General features: G+C 42.8%; 1 protein-coding gene across 4 annotated transcripts in view; it reads right to left on the bottom strand.

Moving 5' to 3' along the window:
• INF2 (inverted formin 2) overlaps positions 1-24999 on the bottom strand; it is a 134443-nt gene that overhangs the window by 74552 nt on the left and 34892 nt on the right. For all 4 annotated transcript variants that reach the window (XM_033951722.1, XM_033951723.1, XM_033951721.1 and 1 more), the window contains one exon: positions 2591-2999. In XM_033951722.1, the coding sequence (XP_033807613.1) occupies positions 2591-2984 (394 nt within the window). In that variant the 5' untranslated portion in view covers positions 2985-2999. The remainder of the gene's footprint in view (positions 1-2590; positions 3000-24999) is intronic.

The raw sequence follows: 24999 nt of genomic DNA on the forward strand, positions 1-24999 counted from the left end.
GGCCACGCCCCCAGGACCGCCCAGTTCCGCCTCTTTCCTGCCCTGTTCTGGTCTCAGCCCCACCCCCATATGGCATTCGTGTATGCGCAGACACAATGCAAGGATGCCCCTTCCTAATGTGATTATGTCGGGAACCTTTTAAAAACCCGGACAAAGTGCCAGGTTTTGAAAAGCTGAGAATCTCGGCGAGAGGGAGAATTAGAAGTCCTTGAGCATGCGCAGAGGCTTGCTCAAGGCAGGCAGAAGCCGGAAGATCTTCTAGGCACCGGCATGATCTGTGCCTGCGTGCCGATGCCAGACAGGGTGGGGGGGTAAGTTTAAGTTGTTTGGGCGGGGGGGGGGGGGGGGGCCGGTTGGAGCGAGGGGGCCTTTGCAAGCAGGGGGGGGGAGCGATGCCGGTTATCAGGGGGGTGCTTGCAAATCAAGTCAACACTCGGTTTGCGAGTCAAAAGTTTGCTGAGTGTTTTGCTCGTCTTGCAAAACACTCGCAAACCGGGTTACTCGCAAACCGAGGTTTGACTGTATATGAAAAAATAAATAATAAAGTGCCATGTGCAAGTTTAGAATCAAAGAAATCAGCAGTAAAAATGTTCAAATCAAACTGTTCTTGATAATAGCAGTTTCCTCCACTAAATTACTGGTGCAATCTTTGGTTCTATCAATACTGGACTACTGCAACATCGTTTATCTGGGTATCCCAAAGAAAACAGTACAAAAATTAAGAATAGTACAGAACATGGCAGTTTGCTTGATATTCGGTCTGAAGAAAAGCGATCACATCAGCCCCTTCTATAGACTACTACACTGGTTGCCAATGGAGGCGCGAATAATGTTCAAATTTGCATGAATTTGTTTCAAGCAGGCCTGGGGACTAGCGCCTTCCTATCTTCTACCACATTTTGTACTACACAACCCCAAACGATCAACCAGAAACTGTAACACATTTGTATACCCATGGATCACTGGCTGTAAATCCTTTTTGGACAAATCTTTCATGTTCCAAGAAAGCAAACAGCAGTCCTGGCTTTGTAACTACATCAATGGAGCCAGGCTGAACTATGGTTCCTTTCGGAAAGTAATTAAAACCGTACTGTTTGACCAATTCATCTCCTAATCAGAAGCCACACTAAATTTATATTTTCCATCTGTCTATTCCTTGTGTAATATGTTGTACCTTCACCATTTGCTTTCTGTAATTTGCTGATTGTCCAGCTGTCTTTGATGTGAACTGCCTAAAAGTCATCTGACTATGGCGGTATAGAAGAATAAAGTTATTATTATTATTATTATAAATCAAATATGAAGGAAAACTTAGCTTTCATGAGTCTAAAAGGAGTCCAAGCTCTTTCTTTTACGGGGGTGCCTCAGCGCTGAGGATATACCCAGGTGAACTCCTTATTAAATTTTTAGGAAGTTCCCATGAATTGATTAGTCACCCTGTGTAAACCTCATTAAATTTAATTCATATCAATTTCCTCTTTTTTAAGAGTAGACTTGCATGTGCAAAGAAAGAATGCAAAGGACTAGGAGCAAGTTTTTGCGTTTGATTTGTATATGAGACTGACCCCTCTTTATATATATATATATATATATATATATATATATAAACATAGAAGTAGACGGCAGATAAGGGCCACGGCCCATCAAGTCTGCCCACTCTAATGACCCTCCCTATCTATCTTTGCGGATAGATCCCACGTGTCTATCCCATCTGGCCTTAAAATCTGGCATGCTGCTGGCCTCAATAACCTGAAGTGGAAGACTATTCCAGCGATCAACCACCCTTTCAGTGAAGAAGAACTTCCTAGTGTCACCGTGCAGTTTCCCGCCCCTGATTTTCCACGGATGTCCCCTTGAAAAAGAAGATATCTTCCTCCACCTCGATGCGGCCCGTGAGATACTTGAATGTCTCAATCATGTCTCCCCTCTCTCTACGTTCCTCGAGTGAGTAGAGCTGCAACTTCCCTAACCGTTCCTCGTATGGGAGCTCCTTGAGTCCCGAGACCATCCTGGTGGCCATTCTCTGGACCGATTCCAGTCTCAGCACATCTTTTTTTTTTTTTTTTTTTCAGGCTTTTTGATATTTTTGGAAAACTATGCTTGGCCCATGGCTGAGGGAGAACAGAAAAACAGTGTGGGAGTAAAGAAAGATGTTCCCAATGTTGTAAAGGAATGATCCGCCCAGGCAGCTATTTTTCAGCACCCTAAGCCTGGGCCTCAATGCCCTGCACCAAAGGGTAAATGAATGGGGTAGGGAAAGAAGGATCAGTCTCAAATGAGACGCCCCCACTGCTAGTCAGGGAGCAAAGTTACCTTTTCTTCCTTTACACTGCAATGTTTCCTCAGCCTCTGCTTCTGGTTTACACTTGCAGAAACATTTTAAGTTGGAGATGAAGGTAAGAGATTATAGGAGGGAAGTACAAAACATATATGTTCTCAGCATATTATATTACATTATATTGATATCTTCTATCCCGCCAATACCTTTCAGTTCTTCAGTGCAGAACAGGGTATAATCAGAAGCAAGGTATGCACCAGGCTCCATAGCGCATTCAAGTGAGTACTGAGAAGACCCCAGGCCAGTTCTTACCTTGGGAGAGCTTTCTAACATAGCCTTCGTTGCTCACAATGTATTCGATTCCTTTGTGTGAATTCATGATGGAGCGGACACAGTTAATGCAGGTGAGCTGTAGAAGAGCGTCAGAAATTCTGGACACCCCTCTCCCTGAAAGCCGGTCCAGGGCTTCCAGCAGCAGGTCCAAACCACTCAGCTCCAAGAACTGTACCATCCAGGCATCATCACTGCTCTCCAGCCGCTTCCTCAGCCCGGAATAGTTCACGACCGAGGGGATCTGGAGGAGGCGGATACACAGCTCGGGCTCTGCATTCTCAAGGTTGGCCTCTGTCTGATCCGAGTCCTGAGGCCCCAGCTTATCCTTCAAGACAGCCCATTTCTTATGGGCACCATCTTTCTTAAAAGCCATCCTTCATAGGTTGTCCTGGAAAGGGAAGAAAATAAACACCCACAGTTAATTCTTGAGAAGTTATCATTGCTACCCAGAAATTCCCTCCTTTAGAGACATCAAATACAAAAGCATCAGGAAAAGAATGTTCTCAGTGATGGCTCCAAGGTGGTGGAACACCCTCCCGAAGGAACTAAAACTAGAAAAAGATAACGGAAAGTTCAAGAAAGGGATAAAGGCCATCCTCTTCACAGACTACTTTAGCCAATAAAACAATATAGAGGAGACAGTTGGCTCCCTCCCCCCATCAGGAACACGATAGGATGAACACAATAGGGATACAAATAGACAAAGCCCAGAAGCCCAGAAAACTAGACTCTAAGGAAGATAATATTTCAAAGATAAACATAAAACATGATACAGATACATGTAAATAGATTATATTTAGTTGAATTGGCCAAGCTCCTTAGGAAGTGTGTAAATATAGTGGACTTAGCTGCAATACTAAACTTAGTAAATATGTGAATATACGTAGGACGATTAATTTGGTATAAACATATGCATATAAGTAGGATGATCGATGTGCTGGTAACATAAGCAGGATGACTGATTATGGCATAATTAGGCCGGTATTAATAACGCTGTATTGTAACACCTCTACAGAAGCCCCTGTAACTCTGTTTAGAGCCCTTGTATTGTAACACCTCTATAGAAGCTCATTTATTGTAACACCTTTACAGAATATCATGCAAACTACTCTGAGTTGACTCCCCCGTCATTAGAAGCTCTCAATAAACAATATTCATATAACTCTCTACATGCCTCTAATCTTTTCAAAGCCTTAAAGAGAATTGCCAAGTAATATAAAAATACAGCAAATGACAGCAGATAAAGACCTGCATTGTCCTTCCAGTCTGCCCAACAGTCACATTCATTATTAAGGTAATATTGAACCAATAATCCAATATATTATCACATTTTACTTGCTAAGTTCCATATTCCATCCCCCCCCGAGATGTGCAAGACCTGTACTCAGATGATATTTGTTTCTGATCCATCCTTATCACAGAGACTTCTCAGCCCTGAAAATTTTGTTTGTACAATCATCCTCACCTCTCCTATTTTTGACTTAGTCTGATCCATCCTTGTCATTTCCATGGCTCAGCCCGTAAAAAAACCATATGACCTGCACTAGCCCTACTTCCCTGGCTACTGAGGTGCGATCAAAACCTACTTTCCTGATCCGTTTTTCCCCACATACGGGACACGGACCGTAGAAGTCCGTCTGTGGGGTATATTTGTCTATTTTTGTATAGTTGTCACTGAGGTAACTCAAGATGTGATGAAAACCAATGTATGATAGAGTAAACACTTTTCAACACTGAATGTGAAGATGTCCAAAAATGTCAGACAGGAACAGCATAGACCTAACTCAATCCAAAAAATGAAGGAAAAAGCCTCAGAAAGGGCCCTCCCACCTCACCAAAACGGCTCAAAGAGATGGTCGAGCGTTCACCTCACTGGCAAAAAATCTTCATTGTGTGATAAAGTCTTATGCTGTGCTGTAATGTGCCAACAGAAATTAAATAATAGAGGAATTATTCCACTTATCTTCACTGATCGGTAACCGCCTCAGCAAGCAAGCAGCAAGCAAGCAAGAGGCGGTTTGGCGTCCTGTTCTGAAAGAAACCTGATCGGTCGGGATACACCCTGAGACAGCATGAATTTGTGAAACGCTGGCCACCGTTGGTGTACCGATCAGTGAAGATAAGTGGAATAATTCCTCTATTATTTAATTTTCATTGGCACATTACAGCACAGCATAAGACTTTATCACACAATGAAGGTTTTTTGCCAGTGAGGTGAACGCTCGACCACTTCTTTGAGCCGTTTTGGTGAGGTGGGAGGGCCCTTTCTGAGGCTTTTTCCTTCATTTTTTGGATTGAGTTAGGTCTATGCTGTTCCTGTCTGACATTTTTGGACATCTTCACATTCAGTGTTGAAAGTGTTTATTCTATCATATATTGCATATTTTAAAGCCATCTGCCTTGACCTCTTTGAAAAAACCCTCAAATATAAATGATAATTAACATTTTCTCTGCGTACAGTGTGCTTTGTGTTTTTTAAAAAAAATTTATTGTTGGTAGATCATTTTGACTTGGTCATTTTAAAAGTAGCACGCAAGGCAAAAAAGTGTGGGCACCCCTGCTGTACATAATATACAGTTTACAGGTTACTACTACTACATTTAATAATATTTATACAGCTCTCCAGTGTATATATAACACTTTACAGATGCAAAGAAACAGAGTCTGCTTGATGGAGCTTAGAATCTCAGTGACAGATGGACAGGAAAGAGCGAACAGGCATCTTGAAATGTAGGATTTGTACTTCTTGAACAAGAAAACCAGACAGGCACTCTTCCAAGTGTTCTGCAGAGAGGACCAGTCTATCTCTACAATACCAGAGTGCAAAACTCAACAGGAAAAAAAACAACCACCCAGGAAGAGATGGAAAATAAATTGGACAGAACCGTTTAAAAGTACTGCAGTGCTAGTATTGGTGGCAGGCGGTGGAGATTGCTTCCAAGCTGGACATGTATTTTTAGATTCAGAACAAACTCTGTACCTGCTGAATTGCAGAAAAGAAGACACACACGAGGTGTAGATTTTATGAGAATCAATAATGTATATTATATTGTTTAAATAAGTGGGTTTTAAGATCTTTTCGAAAATGATAGCAAGTAAGAAATGGAGAAACAAGAAGATTCATTAATCCTGCTTGGAATGCTAAGATCCTATCCCAAAATTTTTTGTAACAACATGCATTTGCTGAAGGAAAATAAAACCAACCAGATCTACGAATATTTTTCTTAGAAATAAAAAAACTAAAATGAGAAACAAGGTAAGCCCGTGCTAAGCCAAATAAAACTTTAAAACAAATGCATCCAAATTTAAATAACACTCAATTTGTGCAACCCAGAAACATCTATGGCACACTCTGATGTAGACTTATACAATTCAGATTTTACAGTCCAGGGTCCTCACTTATGGAATGACAAAAGAGAGAAATACAACCGTTCTATTAAAACATTCAGGATGTTTACGGAATTTTCCCCATTCCTGATATTATACCAGGATGATACAAAATAATTTTTCATCCTATTTCTCTGAGGCATTGCCCTAGGTACATTAGATAGATTGTGAGCCCGCCAGGACAGACAGGAAAAACTGCTTGAGTACCTGAATAAATGCATGTAAACCGTTCTGAACTCCCTTGGGAGAACGGTATAGAAAATTGAATAAATAAAAATAAAAATAAGTCACCCCCACTCCTTTCCGACTCCCCTTGCTGCGCCCGCACCCCCTTACCTTCTCCCGTACCTTTTTAAATTTTCCAGGCGAGAGCAACAGCATGAACTTGCTGCCTGCGTTGTGTCGGCTATCCCTCTGACATCATTTCCTAGGAGCAGGGCCCAGAAGTGACGTCAGAGAGAGGCGACGCCGATGCAGGCAGCAAGTTTGTAATGCTGTTTGCACAGGGAAAATGAAAGAGGTACGAGGGAAGGGGTGCTTGTGGGAGGTGGGTGGGTAGAGAGGATGACGGGTGCTTGTACCCTTTACAAAGACCCCGCCCAAGGCGGACTGTCTCCCCCACCCACATACCCCTTACTACACCAGTGCTCCCAGGAGTGGAGGAGTAGCAATGGAAAAAGAACCAGGGAAGCCCAGATCAAATGCCACCGCTGCTCCTTGTGATCTGGGTCAAATCACTTAACCCTCCAGTGCCTCAGATATAAATTAAAGGCCCCTTTTACAAAGCCATAGGAGCAACTCCTGGCGTGGCAAATGCAACACAGCCCATAGGAACGGAATGGGCTACGTCACATTTGCCACGCGGAAATCACTACCACGGTTCTGTATCATGAGTAGAGAATGACACAGGGAGAAATTTTTCCCCGTCCTTGCGGGAACTCCTTTTCCCGTCCCGGCAAATTCTTTTCCTGTCCCTGCCCAATTCCTGCAAGCTCCATTCTCATCTGCACAAGCCTCAAACAGTTTAAAATCATAAGTGTTCGAGGCTTGTGTGATTAAAGCACAGCTTACAGGAATGGGACAGGGAGGGCGACATAACTCATGGGGACGGGGAAATTGACAAATTTGTCGCCCGTGTCATTCTCTAATCATGAGTTTCCAAGACCTCACAGAGCTCTTCTTCAGACTTGACAGTAGAATGGACAGATTACAACGCTTTTGGTCAGACCTCCCAGAAGGTATATATCTATCCGCAAAGAATCCCACGATCTGTAAAATGCGATTTACAGGAGGTTGGATTGGCAGCCTTCGCCGACAAATTATCTGAACTAAAAGCAAGCTCTGAAACAAATCCCCGTAAAACTGAAAAATGTACATATCAGACCCTTTCAAGTCTGGTCGTAAAATTCCAAAACGAGAAAAGCTTCACATTCCATGCTGATGTACAGTGTGCCTCGGAGAACTTCATCAATAAGCTTAAGTGGAATTTTAATATTTATCAACAGTTTAAATTCAGTAGATTTAAAACGTAATATATGGTACAGTTTAGCATTTTTATTTAACATTCCGAAGCTGCAGAATCTTTGATTAGGAATAACCTTTCTGATTGAAATGGGTGTCATTTCTAGACTATACGTCCGTGCGTAACAGAAAGCCCCTTGGCCCACTGATTTCATACCTAAAGACTTTTCTATTCCGTGATGCATTTATTTCAGTTTAGTATCTACTTCTCAGTTATTTTCAATTATTTAACTTTCAAAAATTATTTCTAAAAGACTTTTTCCCCCACCCAAATGTTTTTTTTCCCATTCCCTCTTTCTCCCTTTTCTCTTAGCAATGTAACTTTACCCTTCCATAAACCTCTTCCCTCACAATCAAGTTTGTCTTGTCTATGTTTTAATATACACTGTTTGTACTTCTAAATATTGAATATATTAACTCCTCTTTCTTATTTATATTTTTATTGTAATGTAAACCGTCCAGATATTCATTTGATGGTCGGTATATTAAAACCTAATAAACTTGAAACTTTTTGCTCAAGGGAATTAGCCAGTCTGATCAAGAGACATGTATGTACAAAAATCTCATGCACGAATACAGGATGTCCGGGGCGGTACTAGGAGAGACCTTCCAGGAAAGGGACTTGGGAGTTCTGATCGACAAGTCCATGAAACCATCTGCACAATGTGCTACGGCAGTGAAAAGGGCAAACAGAATGCTAGGAATGATCAAGAAGGGGATCACAAACAGATCGGAGAAGGTTATCATGCCGCTGTACCGGGCCATGGTGCGCCTTCACCTGGAATACTGCGTCCAGCACTGGTCATCGTACATGAAGAAGGACACGGTACTACTCGAAAGGGTCCAGAGAAGAGCGACTAAAATGGTTAAGGGGCTGGAGGAGTTGCCGTACAGCGAGAGATTAGAGAAACTGGGCCTCTTCTCCCTCGAAAAGAGGAGACTGAGAGACTGTCTCTAGTGCAGGGGTAGGGAACTCCGGTCCTCGAGAGCCGTATTCCAGTCGGGTTTTCAGGATTTCCCTAATGACTATGCGTGAGATCTATTTGCATGCACTGCTTTCAATGCATAGTCATTGGGGAAATCCTGAAAACCCGTGGACCAGAGTTCCCTAGCCCTGCTCTAGTGGGCTCACAATGTAATGGGCTGATGCTCGAAACCACACGCAGGTACTGGAAAATACCTTGTGAACAGTGCAGGAAAAATCTCTCAATGCTCAAAACTAATGGCATGCAAATTATATGCACGCTGTTAGTATTGAGCATTGAAGGGCAAATAATATAAACGGCATCCCAATTGTAGGTAGCTGTCTAACCAGCTAATTTGGTACGCATGTTTAAATTCCCCCCCCCCCCCGAGGCAGGCAGCCTACTACATTGTAGACATTTTTGCGAGCCTAGAGACTTGTAGGGTCACCTAAGCTCACCCAAGGCTAGGCTTGGGTGTGGTTTCACCCGGAAGTGGCCTTAGGCAGCACTAGGCGTCTCCCTGCCACGATCAGTTTAGCAGCCACAGCAGGGAACCCGTCCCCCTGCGAAGTTGGCCGGCAGGAGGGATGCCTAGTCCCTCCTGCCAGAACCCCCGAAGCCCCCCCCCCCCCACCGAATGTCCATGGCAGGAGGAGTGCCCATTTCCTCCTGCCGCCATCCGGGAAGATCACCGGCTTCCTTCTGCTTCCAAATAAAATAAAAATGGGCAGATTTTAAAGAATGATGGGAAATCCTCTCTTCAAACACCCTAATGCCTGCTCCAAGCTGGGGTTATTTTTTTCATCGCTATGGCGTCCTTGCTTTCTGCGCCGCACTCTGAGCAATAGAAAATTACCTCATTAACATCTGACCACATTTTGCAAGCTATTTGCGTTAATACATTGTCTGCCATGCTAGAGCCCTTTGAGCATTCTGCGCTCACTAATGCAGGAGCTAATCACCTCTTGCGCCCATATTTGGTTTTGAGCATCGACCCGTAAGTGACTGTTTTTAACACCCGTTTCAGGAACAGCTCTCTTCAGAAAGCCCATGCACAGAGGAAGAACCATTCTCCCTTGGGTGGGGCTACATAAAAAAAAGGAATAGGATTAAAAGCCAACAGTAGCTGCTACTGTTGAATTAACTTCCTTTTTTTAAACCAGGAACCATGATTGCTCAACAGGAGCTGCACTCCCTCCTGGATCCTCTAGTGATGCAACAGTGAAAACGTTGTGCCTGGCTCTAAAAGTTATGTTCTCCACACCCAGCTGTTCTGCTCAGTCCGGGTTTCATCCTGCTCCAGTAAAGTTTGCAGGCATTGACCTTTTTTAAAAAAATTTGTTTAAAAACGCATTCCAAACCTCTGAGTTACTAACAAAACAGAACACCACCCGCCTTCCCTGTATGCACTGCACTGTTTCCAGCAGGACTATTGCATGGGCCTTAATGTTATTGTAAATAACACACTGTGTAGTTTAAAGTAACTCCCATTAGTACAGCCACACTTTGGGAAGGGAAAGTATGTTTTCTAAAATATAAAGCTAATGAGTATACAGTGGATTCAGCAGATCTGGATATCCAACTTTTGCTTATTTTCTCTATCCACTTGTGTCTTTTCCCCTCTCTTCCCTTCCCCTTCATCCATTTGCATATCCTCCCTTTCTCTGCAGTTCCTCTTCCCTCCCCCTCCATCCATGTGAACTTCCTCCTCTTCCCTTCCTCTCCATCACATATGCAACATATCCCTTCTCCCCTTCTCCTCCATCCATGTCCAGCATTTCTCCTCTCTCCCTGCCCAACTCTCTCTCCTCCTATCCACCCATCCCTTACCAACTCTCCATTTCCCTACCTCCCTCAGTCCAACATTGCCCCCTTTCTCCTTCCCCCACCCCAGGAAAGTCCAGTTGTGTCCTCCTCTAACCTTCCTTCTTCTGTCCTAACACTGCCTGATCCAGAGTCCAGACAAGGCCTGGCACCGGCACTAACTTCAATAAGCAAAAGCTTTTGAGTCCATGCTCTCTGGAAGACCCTGTCGTATGCATCAGAGGGGCGGTACCAGCAGGGTCTCATGAGCAGATAAGACTCAAAGGCTCTTCATCATTTAAGTTAGTGCTGGTGCCGGGCCTTATATCATTGTACTCTGAATATACTATCTGAAAAATCTCACTCTGGTTTTCAGTCTCACTCCTTGGCATGGCAAATCTCTCTTTGGGATGGTTCACCCTTGGCATCTCTGTACCAGCATGCTGATAAGGATGGCAGCGCAGCAGGGACCTACAAGGATAGGCTGTCACCACAATAAGGTTAAGGGAGTAGGTGCCATGTTCTGGAGGGGTGGGGAGAGAGGGGACCACTTCTGACAGATGATGGAGGAGGGTCTGTGCTGGTAGATACTTGGAGGAGACAAAGAGGGAGATTGATTCTGTCAGACACTGAAAGGTAGGGAGGATGAGGGTGATAATGCTAGGGGAGAAGGCATAGATGCTGGGAAAAGAGGAGAGAAAAGGTAGGGTGATAGATGCTGGGGGAAGGAAGAGGCAGGGAGACAGGTGAGTGGATGCTAGGGAAGGAGAGAATGAGTAGGGGTAGAAGCAGGGAACAGATTTTGGGAGAGGGAAATAGGGAGGAAGAGGGCAGCAAACTGGGATATGGAGTGGGAGAAAGCGACAGGTAAGAATTCAGTGGGAGACCAGAACACAAACTTAGGGATTGGCTTCGTATTAAGAAACATAGAAACATGATGGCAGATAAAGGCCAAATGGCCCATCTAGTCTGCCCATCTGCAGTAACTATTATCTCTTTCTTTCTCCAAGAGATCCCACGTGCCTAATAGAAACATTGATTGGGAATATGGAGATTGAGCAAGAAAAATAGGGACCAGAAACTGAGTTGGGTTTAAGGGTGAAGTAGCAGTCCCAACATGCCTACCTCCATCCCTGGTGGACCAATTTCCATTTGTGCACAGTTGAAAGCAAGTGAAAGCTGTTTATCCCAGGCTAAGCCATGCAAGTAGTCCCCGAGTCACCCTCTTGATAGTTCTTAAAATCAGGTTGTGTTTTTATAATAATCTCCCCTTCTCCCCCCTCCCCAAGATTGGTTTCCAGTTAGCATCTGTTGAAAATCTGGTAGCCTTAAACCCACTTTGTTCCAGTATTCCAATTCAAAAGTCTGCAGCATTGCAAGCCAGTGAGAATGCCCAGGAGAATATCAGGTTTTGGCTATTGTATAATATCATGTCTATTCAACATTCCTGTTCTGTACACACAGGGCCGGATTTAGATGAAAAGAGGCCCTAGGCTATTCCACTTATGAGGCCCTTTCACCTCCCATTTTTAAGTTTGTAAATTACATGAGAGATAATAAAATACATCATTACTGTGATATATATCAATATGTTAAATGAAACATGTTGTTATTGGTACTAACCTTTATAAAAAATGTGATACAGATCTTGAGGCCCTAGGCTGAAGCCTAGTTAGCCTATAGGAAAATCCGGCCCTGCGTACACTGCAGGAGGCAGACTGGCATGCCTCAGTGTTTATCTGAGTACACTTAGCCCCCCCCCCCTCCTGAGAGTCACCCGGATGTACTACGGAAATGTAATTTACAGGAATTTCATTTTGATAAGCTTGGACTTGCATTCACTTGGCAATTTGTCTACTAGATCTTTGAAAGTGTACAGACGTGAACAGGAGCAGCACAGTCTCTCAAGGGCAAATATAGTTTTCAGCAGAGAACAATGACCATCTGGGCTGGAACCCACCTCCATGTCACCCTGTCTTATGGCCCTCAATAGTCAAGTTCTATTATGAATGGAGTAAACAGGTATTTTATTACCCAAAATATTATGTGTGTTTCCCATGCTGGCATTTCTCTCGAATTATAAATGTGCCCTTGCAACACATTTTTAATTCAGCAGGGCTAGGAAATCCATCGCTGTGGGAAGAGGAAACTCATGACAAGATGCTGGAGCCAGATTAGTTTGTTCAGGAACAAGGCAGCAGCTTTGAAAACAGTTGAGTACACTGTTTCTCTTAAATTGCCACCACTCCGCTTCACTGCCAATGAATATCTAAGCGACAAGACAGTATTTGCAGAAGAATTTCGGTGGCAAGGAAGCCATTGTTTAGGGATTGGATTGGTATTGATGTGGGCACACCACATCACTGACAACGTTTCTTAAAGCGGATTTATAAAGCTGGAAAGAAACGGAAGCTGGTAGATCTCTGGGAGCACAGTCTGCATAGTTAACCACCTCAGAGTTATATAGTAACGTAATAAAGACAAAGATGAAATGGTCCATCCCAGGGGGTGGAGAACGAGGGTTACAATCCAGTTGGGTTTTCAGGATTTCCCCAAAAAATATGCATTTAATACATATAATATAACTAGACAGGTTTTTTATTTAAATATACTGTATTTTTATTAAATAACACAAATCTTACCACTATATTATACATTAAACATAAATGAATCCATATTGCACTTCCAGTTACTAAAATCTGTATTATCCCACAATACAGTGGAAGAAAACCTGGAGCTTGTACTCAGTCCATTCACAAGCCTTTTCTGATGAAAATAAAGCTGTTCCACAACATAGTCCGTGTGTATTATTTCATTTCTCCAGTATTCTCCAATGTTCCAACAAGCATATATTGATTCTTATACAAAGCTGTTATAATGCCTTCTCACTCCAATTCAGACTATGTCCAGCCAGCCCGACGTAGCACCACGTTTCACTATTACGGCGTCTTCAGGAGCTGAAACTATGGCAGGTTTTCAACTTCTTTACTGCTTCATTTCTTTATAGATTAGCAACTGCACGGGTACACAAGCCCACTCTCCCCTCAAACAGGATACAATGGAGATAGCGCAAGCAAACAGATCTCATGCACATTCGTTGGGGAAATCCTGAAAACCCGACTGGATTGCGGTCCTCGTTTCCTAGCCCTGGTCCATCCGGTCTGCCTAGTAATGATTCAACCATTTATAGGCACCTGCATACAAATTGGGGCTGATTCTACAAATGATAGCCTGATTGTAGGTGGCAGCAGACATCCGCTGTCTCACCAACCAATCGGGATGCACGTTTAAAAAAAAAAAAAATCTATATTGCAGAGAATGCCTACAATATAGGCATCTGACTCTTTCTCTCTCTAAGAGATCCCACGAGCCTAACCCATGCCTTCTTGATTTCAGCCACAGTCTCTGTCTCCACCACTTCTGTTCCATGCATCTACCACCCTTTCTGCAAAAAAGTATTTCCTTAGATTACTCTGGAGCCTATCACCTCTTAAATTCATCCTATGCCCTCTCATTCCAGTGCTTCCTTTCAATTGAAAGAGACTTGACTCATGTGCATTTATGCCACGTAGTTATTTAAATGTATCTAGCACATCTCCCCTCTCCCGCCTTTCCTCTAGTCTAAAGTACACATATTGAGCTCTTTAAGTCTCTCCCCATGCGCCTTATGATAAAGACCACATACCATTTTAGTAGCCTTCCTCTGGACCGACTCCATCCTTTTTATATCTTTTTGAAGATGCGGTCTCCAGAATTGTTCACATCATTGCTGGCAGTATTAAAATTGGTCTATATAATTGTTCAAGTTTTCAGAATTCAACTGCGGTCTTTTCAATAAGGGCTTGGCGGTTGCAATGTTACAAGTGTCAGGAATCATTCCTAATCTGCAGCGATTTGTTAATAATCTTAGTCGGTGCCGCAACTCCCACCTCAGCTGTAAGCTTCACGAGAGATGTTGAACACGAACACTGATCTTGTCAGAGTTAGCTTACAAATCACAGACGTCACCTTTTCTAACGACAAATTCTCAAAATTCACCCATTCCTCCCTTCTCTCTTCTAGTCCATCCCTCAAATGTTCCTTCATTCCTCATTGACCTTTAATGGCTAGATTATCCAACTTCTCTTTCAAGAAGTTTGCATACACATCTAGTTGTAATCTCTTAACCTTTCGATCATCGACATATCCTTTCACTAAATACTGTATAGTGTTAAATAATTCTTTCAAATTATGCTAGCCATCTTGATTTTATTCTTAAAATATTTATTTCTCTCTTGATCCAGATGTACTCTTTTAATCTTATTTGATAGCTACCTAAATCATTCACATCTCTCGTTCTTCTCCGCCTCCTCTCACTTTGTCTCAATTCTTGTCTAAGCTGCTGGAAAGGAGCACTCAACCAAAGTCTTGCTTTATATCCTGGTCTTGGTGTAATTATCCTTTCAGGAAGTACTGCCTCCAATGAGTAAAGTGCTGTATTTCAACTCAAAACCATCTCGTCTAAAGACTGGTGGTCTTCCACTCTCAGGTTACTCTGTAGTTTGTTTGTTTTTTTAATCTTGAATATCAAAATTTGATCTGACCTTTATGTGATCCTTTCTCTGCCCATCTGTCTTCACCCTTACTATCATTTTGTAATACAAAACAAATTTAGTATATGATCAGGCCATCCTACGCTCTCCCTGTGGGGGATTGATACAATCTACGCTGCATTTCGTAATCTAAAAATATTAAATCCAACATGTTCCCTGCCTTGTACTTATTAAAATCTATTAACTGATAAGATGTACAAGCACCCAGTGACTGTTCCCATACTTTATGATATCCACTTTTAAGTGAAATGTTAAAATCACCAAGAATACAAGTTTGTTCCAATTCGATAGGCAAACTTAATATAAATTCTAAAAAAAGAGCAATCTGATAGCAAACAAGTAATTTAATTTTTTGTTGAAGGAACTACCCAAGCAAAGACACTGTCCAAACATGCAAGATTAATTAAACTGGAGCTGATTCATTTCCTAATGATTTCACTAGAATATATCTGCTTTGATGCTAAATGACATAACACAGATTATCATTCCATTGCTGCTTTAGCATAAAATTCTGAATAATTGCTTTATAATGGAGAGTGTGTACCTATCAGTTGATAATCGCCTTTTAGAAATTTTTTGACAGCAATGTATGATTTAAAGTAGAAAATGGCACGGTGGATGTTACCTGCGGCTAGCCATGAATAGCCGCGGGTAACCCGCCAAAATGGTGGAGGGGGGAAAGGTGCTCACCACAGGTACGGGGACTAGGCCATCCACCGCCTCGTGGAGCGGTGAATGGCCTTGTCCTCGCAGTTAAGGGAGGGAACGCGCGCGGTCATCGATCGTGCACGGCCCCCTCCCTCCTTCCTATCTACCAACCCAAATCTATCTATCTCACTCCCCCTTACCTTCACGGCACTTTAAGGTTTCAGTCTTGTTGAATGCCACCAGCGCGTACGTGCAGTCACGCGTTTGTGGGCGGAAGCTTCTCCTTTGACGCAACTTCCGGTTGCATCAGAGGAGAAGCTTCCGCCCACACACGCACATGACTGCACTAACACTCTGGTGGCTTTTAACAAAACTGAAACCTTAAAATGCACCGTGAAGGTAAGGAGGAGGGAGGGAGATGCACGGACCACGTGAGGGGTGCTGCGGGGACAGGGCGGTGAAGGGGACGGTGGTCCGGTGACGGGGACATATTTTTTCTCCGTGTCATTCTCTAATTTAAAGCTTGCTTGTATTTCTGAATTGATTGAATTTGTGCTCTATTCCTGTTTATAACAGGGATGATTAATGATGTGGCTTAGACATGTCTATGTTATATGTGATAATCGTAGGGAAACATGATTTTATGTATGTGATATGGAAACCACATAGTTGTATGCGGTATATAATTTTTTTTTTAAATAAATAAATAAAACTGAAACCTACATCTGTCCGATTACTGAGTGGAAAACTGGCCTAAATAGTCCAGTGGGTTGAGAACCAGGGGAGAGGGGTAGGGTTGATTCCCTTAACCCTCATTTGCCCCATATACAGAAAAGCTTAGCTTGTGAACCCACTAGGGACAGAGAAAGTATCTTTATGTTTTGGTCATACCACAGAAAGGCAGTATATTAAGAATTGAATAAACATGCTGATGAATATGTATTAAGGTCACAGCAAACAAAAAGAACGATCATTTCACTGCACGTGTGGACTCGTGCATCTGGTTTTCTAAAGAAAACAGAACATCTCCCTGCCTTAACCGAGAAAGTCAGAACTGGGTCCGGCAACCATTAAGCACATACAGTAGGCCCTAGTTCCACTGTAGAAAATATGCCTAAGGTTAAGCACCTAGATCAGTGTGCCTAGCCAATCTAGGCACTTAACAATTATTTAAAAAGCTTAATCAGCTCTGATAACAAGCAATTAGCACTTTATAGCTGGGCTAAATGAAAATTAATTGGGTGGTAGGCAGTTACCAGAAAGTGGTCGTGGTTAGAGGCACGTTTTGCATATAGGTGCCTAAAGTGAACTTAGCGCTCCTTTTACTAAGCCGCGTTAGGGCATTAACACGCGGAATGGCACGCGCTAAATTGCCGCACGCGCTAGACGCTAATGCCAGCCATGAGCTGGCGTTAGTTCTAGCCACGTAGCGCGGGTTTAGCATGCGCTACAATGCTGCGTGTGCTAAAAACGCTAACGCAGCTTAGTAAAAGGAGCCCTTAGGCCATCGGTATTTAGGCATAAATAAGGTATTCCAGATAAGTTTTTGGATTTACAATATTTGTATATTTGTTTTTGTATATTTGTTTTTGAATATCATTGTTTTGTGGATATTGATTTTTTCATAGTTTTTTTTATTAGTTTTAATTAGTTTCTTTCTTTTCCCTTTTCAATATTGATTAAAAAAATTTTCACTGGCAGCTTGTACACATTTTCACATGACTAGATGATGTATGGGGCAGGACTTATTTAGGTTATTAACCTGGTGCTGGTCACCTATGAGTTTCCTGCCTGGGGCTGAAAAAGTACTAAGTATTTATTATTTAATCTTTTGGACCCATACTGATTTGTCCTTTTAATAATGATTTTTTGATTGGGTGCCAGGTCAATTTTGAAAGGGGATCTGAAGTTTTCTTGCCAAATTCCTATTTTGTAGTATTTATTGTTATTTTGGCAAATTTAGGTTTGTACGTGGCCTTTTGATAAATAAGGTGTGCCAAAAATTCAGACACCCCTTTATTGCCGCTAAGCAAGATTCTATGAAAAGGGTGCCTAATTTAAGACTGACATTAGAGAATGACACGGGGACAAATTTTTCCCCGTTCTGTCCCCGCGCGTTTTGTCACTGTCCCTGTTCCTGCCCCATTCCTGTAAGCTCTGCACAGGCCTTGAACACTTATGATTTTAAATTGTTCAAAGGATGGAGCTTGCAGGAATGGGGCAGGAACGGGAAAAGAATTTGCCGGGATGGGACAGGAAAATGAGTTCTCGTGGGGATGGGGAAAAAATGTGTCCCCGTGTCATTCTCTAATTGACATGCATTACATTACATTACATTAGGGACTTCTATTCCGCCTATACCTTGCAGTTCAAGGCGGATTACAAAAGAGCTAACTGGACATTTCCAGTGAAGTTACAAAAGTTTTTTTTTGGTTACAAGAAAGTAGAGGTAGCTGGATTAATTTATAGAAGAACTTTCAAATTGGATATTAAATTGACTGTATGTTACTGTGCAGGGCCGCCATCAGGGCAGTACTACCAGTCCTGCATTCAGGGGCCCGGAACTGACAGGGGGCCCGGGCCAGTAGCGTACCTAGGGGGGCGGTGCGCCCCGGGTGCACGCCCCAAAGGGGTGCACAGAAGAGAGAGCTGAACGGGGACGATGGGGGACCCGCGGGGTTAAATATAACTTGAGCCGCGAGGCTCGTCTTCTACTCCGACTGCCCTGCCGCTCACACAGCCGATCAGAAATCTTCCCCGACGTCAGCGCTGACGTTGGAGGGAGGGCTTAAGCAAAGCCCGCCCTCCGACGTCAGCGCTGAAGTTGGGGAGACTTCTGGTTGGCTATGTGTGCGCGGCGGGACAGGCAGGAAATAGAAGACAAGCCTACGCGGCTCGAGCTACATTTTTCTGAGAAAGTTGCTAAGATGGGCTGGGAGGCAAACGGGGAACACAAAAGGGGGAGGGAGTGCATTTTGGACACAAGGCATGAACTTGGGAGAGAGGAAGGGAGGGAAAGAGATGCTGAGGTGGGGGAGGGAATGCATTTTTGGACACAGAAGGCATGGACTTGGGAGAGAGGAAGGGAGGGAAAGAGATGCTGAGGTGGGGGAGGGAATGGGTTTTTGGACACACAAGGCATGGACTTGGGAGAGAGGAAGGGAGGGAAAGAGATGCTGAGATGGGGGAGGGAATGCATTTTTGGACACAGAAGGCATGGACTTGGGAGAGAGGAAGGGAGGGAAAGAGATAGTTGTGTGCACGGGGAATAGAAGAAAGGAGAATTTTTGGTCATAGGGAGGGAGTGAGGTACAGACAGTGGCATACCAAGGTGGGAGTGTTCTCCCTAGGCTGGCAAACTGCGATACTTTAGCCACTTGAGTGCCACCGCCGCCACTGGGAACAGGCCGGTGCCAAATTCTCCCTGCTTTTCCCTGTGGGGCCGACCAACTCTCGCCACCCGTGTCAATTCTGATGTCGGAGAGGACGTTCTGGGCCAGCCAATCGCTGCCTGGCAGGCCCAGAACGTCCTCTCCGACGTTAGAATTGACGTCGAGTGCGAGAGTTGGTCGGCCCCGCGGGGAAGAGAAGCAGGGCAAACTCGGCGCTGGCCTGTTCCCGATAGCGGCAGTGGCAGCCTATTCCCCGGTGGAGGTGGCAGCATTTTCCCAATGGTGGTGGCATAAGGGAGGGCAAGGAGAAAGAAAGAAAGGGGGGGACAGGGAGCCAGAAAAAAAAAAGAAAGGGGGCTGGGTGAAACAAAGAAAAATGGGGCACGGAGAGAGAGAGAAAGACAGACATACAGAATGAAAGGGGGTATGGAGAGAGAGAAAAAGAAAGAAGGGGGCAGGGTGAAACAAAGAAAAAGTTTGGGGACGGAATGAGGTCTGGAGGAGAGAAAGCATACAGGAGGCTGAAAGAAGGGAAGAAATATTGGATGCACAGTCAGAAGAATAAAGTGCAACCAGAGACTGATGAAATTACCAAAGGTAGGAAAATGATTTTATTTTCAATTTAGTGATCAAAATGTGTCCGTTTTGAGAATTTATATATGCTGTCTATATTTTGCACTATGGCCCTCTTTTACTAAACCGCAATAGCGTTTTTTAGCGCAGGGAGCCTATGAGCTTCAAGAGCAGCGTGGGGCATTCAGCGCAGGTCCCTGCGCTAAAAAACGCTTTCGCGGTTTAGTAAAAAGTGAGGGGGAATATTTGTCTATTTTTGTATAGTTGTTACTGAGGTGACATTGCATAAAGTCATCTGCCTTGACCTCTTTGAAAACCCGCGAAATATAAATGATAATTAACATTTTCTCTGCGTACAGCGTGCTTTGTGTTTTTAAAATTTTATTGTTGGTAGATCATTTTGACTTGGCCACAAAGGTAAGGGGGAGGGAGGGAAGCTGCTGAAAGAGTCTACCTTGACGTGGTTGCAGGCTTACAAATCTTTTGGTCAAAGAGTACGGCGACAGAGAAAAGTATGTGTGTATTCGGCCCATGGAAGAAGGGGGGTCGGGGGGGGGGGGGGAAGGGGGTGCGTGGGGGGCCCAATAGGATTGCTCAGTAAGGGGCCCAGAAATTTCTGATGGCGGCCCGGTTACTGTGTGATATAACAAATAGATTACAGTTAGAGTACAAATAAGATTACGTTACATTTCAGGGATCTGAATACTTGGTTGGTGTTTTGGGGAGGAAGAGATTATTTAAGTGGAGGTTTTGGGGGAGAGTTTAACTAGGAGGAGGGGGAAGGGTTGGGTTAAGATATCTGGATAATTTTTTTTGAAAAGTAGGGGTTTGTTTTTTTTTTTTATAAATTCTTTATTCATTTTCAAAATTACATTAAGTGTAAAATATATTCATTCACAGTAACAATAAATACATCACTTATAAGCAATCATTGGTACATTATATAAATTTTTATCCCTTCCCCTTTCCCATCCCTCCCAACCATAAATTCCATTATTATATAATATATGTAATAATAAAATACCCCCTCCCTATATCCTGAACTGATAAATAAAAGGGAAATAATTTTACTTAATCCTTACAATATTTTGTTAATGGTTTCCACACATCCTGAAATTTCTTAAAGTATCCCCTTTGTAAAGCAATAAATCTTTCCATTTTATAGATATGGCATAAAGAATTCCACCAAAAGTTATAATTTAATCTCCTCCAATCCTTCCAATTATATGTAATTTGCTGAATGGCAACACCAGTCATTATTAGTAATAATTTATTGTTGTTAGCAGAAATCTGACTTTTTGCTCTCATTTCCATACCAAATATCACAGTATCATAAGATAATGCCACTGGGTTATCTAATAAATTATTAATTTGGTCCCAAATTGATTTCCAAAAATTCATAATATATGGGCAATGAAACAATAAATGATCTAAAGTTCCTGCTTCTAGATGACAATGCCAGCATCTATTAGACAAAGAACTATCTAATTTTTGCAACCTAACAGGGGTCCATAACGCTCTATGCAACAGAAAAAACCAAGTTTGTCTCATAGATGCAGACACCGTACATTTCATCCTCCAAGACCAAATTCGTGGCCATTGAGATGCAGTAATTTCATGCTTAATTTCAATGCTCCAAATATCTCTTAAACCAGTTTTTAATTTCTTTTTAGTAAATCCACTTAATATTTTATACCACTGGGTGGCCTTGTGACCCAAGAAGTCTGTCTGAAAACAAAGAAACTCCATACTATAATGATTATTAAGGTTTTTCCAATCAGGGAACCCCGCCTGAATGGCATGCTTCAGTTGCAACCATCTAAAATTTTCTGATTTATTAAGTCCAAACTTATGCTGCAACTGTGAAAATTCAAGCATAGCACCATTAGAAATAACATCATCCAAGCCTATATTTTGCGCCATGGTATGTATTGGATCCTCCCAGAACTCATAGAAAAACTCCCAGACTGGTTATGGATAGAATGGCAACTCATGTCTTCATTGCGTCTGTGCCGTGTGCTCAGTATCAAAATGCCTAGCTACAGTAAGGACAACAGAATACTAGCCGATGCATGGAAAACTTTACGGTATGTAAGCAATTTAACAAATATTCCAATTTACAAATCTACAAGTCAATCTATATGGGTAAACTCCAAGATTCAAATTGGCGGAGAAAGGCTAGTCTGGAAGCATTGGATGGTAGCAGGAATACGTATATTGAAAAGTAGGGTTTTGATTTCTTTTCAAAAAGTTTTGAAGTCGCCCGTTGCCTTCAACAGGTTGGAGATGGAGTGGTTAAGTTTTGCTGCTTGCGTCGCCGGAAGGTTATCAAACATCTTTTTGCGCTGAGTGCCCTTGAGTGGAGGGAAGGCAAAAGGGTTCGGAGTTCTTCTTTGTCTTGAGGTGAGGATCTAGTTTAGGCGGTTGTTTAGATAGGGGGGGGGGGGTGGAGCCGTTTAATGCTTTGAATAATAGACAGTAGAATTTGAATTGAATTCGTGCTTGAATAGGTAGCCAGTGAGAATCTAGAAAGGCAGTTGTAATATGAATTATGCGCTGCATTTCTCGGTGCCTTTGTTTTAGGCACCGTTTATAGAACTGGGGGTCACAAGTGGCTCCAGGCCCTGCTCCGTAGTAATTGCGCAAGGGCTGCTGGTCAGGGAGAGGCGCCTAGGTTTGGATTAGCTCCACTTCATCAGAGCACAGCAGGTTGATTTCGGGTGGACAAAAAGTGACCTGTTCTAAATCTGCCATGAAAGGGGATCTGAAACCTCGCAGCCTCTGATGTAATGGCTGCCTTCAGTGACAGTCATGAGGGCTAAAAGACAGATTCTGGAATATATCTGGGCCTGGAAGCCAAACAACGACTTGCCACGGCAGTAAACAGTTACAACTGAACGGCCAAATCTGTTTCCTATCAGATTTTCACAGCTCTTGGCTGACTCATAATCTTCAGTACTACATGTGTTAGGTACCATCAACTTGTATTCAACTCCTAGTGACTTGATGAATTACCGATCTACAAGGATATCGGTTTTGTGCTAGTCCGCTAACTACATACTTCCACTTGATCTCTCCAAAATGTGAACTGGGCCCACTGCCATCTCTTTTAATACTGAGATAGTGCAGTTCAAACAACCAAAAATGACTGCTAAGGAAAAACAGACTACAAAGACCAGACTATGTTTTTCCCTTGTTAATGTTATCAGACAGTAGGATGGATATGATCTGATATTGTCTGCAGATTGTCTAAAGTCAGACTACCCTGCTGACTGTGACAGCCCTGGAGATCATATAGTATACGTTTTTATTAGCAAAATCTAAAAAATAGAGAGAGTAGAACCAGAAGACAAGCTAAGCACATTAGCAATTATATCACTAGAGACTGCACAAAAAGAGACCGCACAAGTTCCAAAAAATAGTGGAGAAAAAAAGACCGCACAAGTTCCAAAAAATAGTGGAGAAAAAAAGACCGCACAAGTTCCAAAAAATAGTGGAGAAAAAAAGACCGCACAAGTTCCAAAAAATAGTGGAGAAAAAAAGACCGCACAAGTTCCAAAAAATAGTGGAGAAAAAAAGACCACACAAGTTCTAAATAGTGGAGAAAATGACCAGATATCTTGCTCCAAGTCCCAACTTCATGAGACTGAATATATTTTACATCTATAGGAGCTTCTCCAGTCATTGGTAAAAAAACAAAACAAACAAAAAAAACCCTGCCCTTTTTTTTTGTTTTGTTTTTTTGAATTTAGTACATTTACAATATCATAAAGATATCAAGAAAAAAAGGTTTCCATACAGATTTTCAATACAACAAACAATCCTTTACAAGCCCACTAAAAGGGGAAAACATGTTGCTTATTTATCAACTAGATTTAAAGAAAAAACAAAGAAATGGGTTGAGTTCCAAAGAACCCAAATCATTCCCTACTATATTTGGGACTCCACTTTTTAAGTATATCACTCTATTGCAGGTCTTCAATTATCGATATAATTACTAATGTGCTTAGCCTGTTTTCTGGTTATACTCTCTGTATTTTGTTAGGCTTTACTAGTAAGATTATATAGTTTATTCTTCTTTATAACTTTAATATGTTTTTATTGTCAGCAGCTTAAAACCTTTGGTTTGCCTCCTATTAATAGAATAAAGTTGATTCAAGAAACACCACATTCTGAGCTTTTGTTTCAGTTTCACTATGCAGCAGCCAAGCTCTGTGTAAACTAAGATGGATAGTAGTGAAATTTTCCCCCGTCCCTGCAGGAACTCATTTTCCCCATCCCATCCCTGCGAGTTTTGTTGCTGCCTCATTCCTGTAAGCTCTGCCTTAACTGCACAAGTCTCAAACACATATTATTTTAAAGCATCTGAGGCTTGTGCAGATGGGGACGGAGCTTGCAGGAATGGGGCAGAGATAGGAAAAGAACTTGCAGGGGTGGGACAGGAAAATGAGTTCCCGCGGGGACGGAGAAAAATATGTTCCTGAGTCATTCTCTAATGGATAGCTTTCAGCCAGGGTGATCATATCTTGAGGATTGAGGGTTAGGGCTACCATATTTTACAAAGGAAAACCCCAGGCACATAACCCTGTCCCGTTCTGCCTCCAGCCCCACCTTGCTTTACCCCCAGCCCCGCCCAGTTCTGTCTCCAGCCCCACCCAGTTCTGCCTCTGGCCCTGCCCTACCCCACACCTGCAAGCCTCCTCTCTTCTGCGATGAGCTCCAGTCGCGACCTCATCCATGCATGCTCAGAGGCCCTCCATATGCGGACGGAGTTCATCGGAGCTTTCCAAAACCCGGACAAATGCCGGGTTTTGAAAACCCCATCCAGGAGTAGGATTTGAACTGGGCTCCTCATTAGGCTACTCCTCTTCCATCGAGACATACCTCCAAACCTCATCAGTGCCTTTTCTAAAAAGTGACTCATCTTTAGAGAAACATCTTAAAACAGAGTGGAACACTCTGTGCCTGTATCCAGGAAATGCTCAGCTAAGAGAGAAGTCTTTGAAGCACAAATGATTCATTCTGAAGACCATCGGGTCTCATGTTGTAAGAAGGTACTGTAATACTGGTTTTATCCTTCAAACAGAGTTACTGGTGCATAAGGGTTACCTGGCTGAGGACTTGTCGCAGAAAGGGAAGGGAAATCACATCCATATGAATTATACAGCAAGGATGGAAATGACTTCCGACTGCCCATCAATATATGAGCATGGCCACACAAGTCTGATTAATCTGCATCAGAAAATTAGAGGGAATCTCCCCTCTCCCTTGCCAACAGAAAAGCAAAAAGGGTGAACTTCTTCCCCCCCCCCCCCACCCCCTCCTAATGCAAGCCTAGCATGAAAGCCGATTGCAAGGTAGTTCATTCAGGAGGTTAAGTTTGTCGGCTGTTTGTAATAAATTTGTCTTCAAAACAGTAACTGCAAAAGCACTCAGTCATGTGAGCTGGTCTTGTTTGGGGTGGAGAGGAAAAGAGAAAGGGAATGGGACTTGTGTACTGCTTTTTT

This window comes from Geotrypetes seraphini, chromosome 7, assembly GCF_902459505.1.
Source record: "Geotrypetes seraphini chromosome 7, aGeoSer1.1, whole genome shotgun sequence".
In the NCBI taxonomy this organism is placed as follows: domain Eukaryota; kingdom Metazoa; phylum Chordata; class Amphibia; order Gymnophiona; family Dermophiidae; genus Geotrypetes; species Geotrypetes seraphini.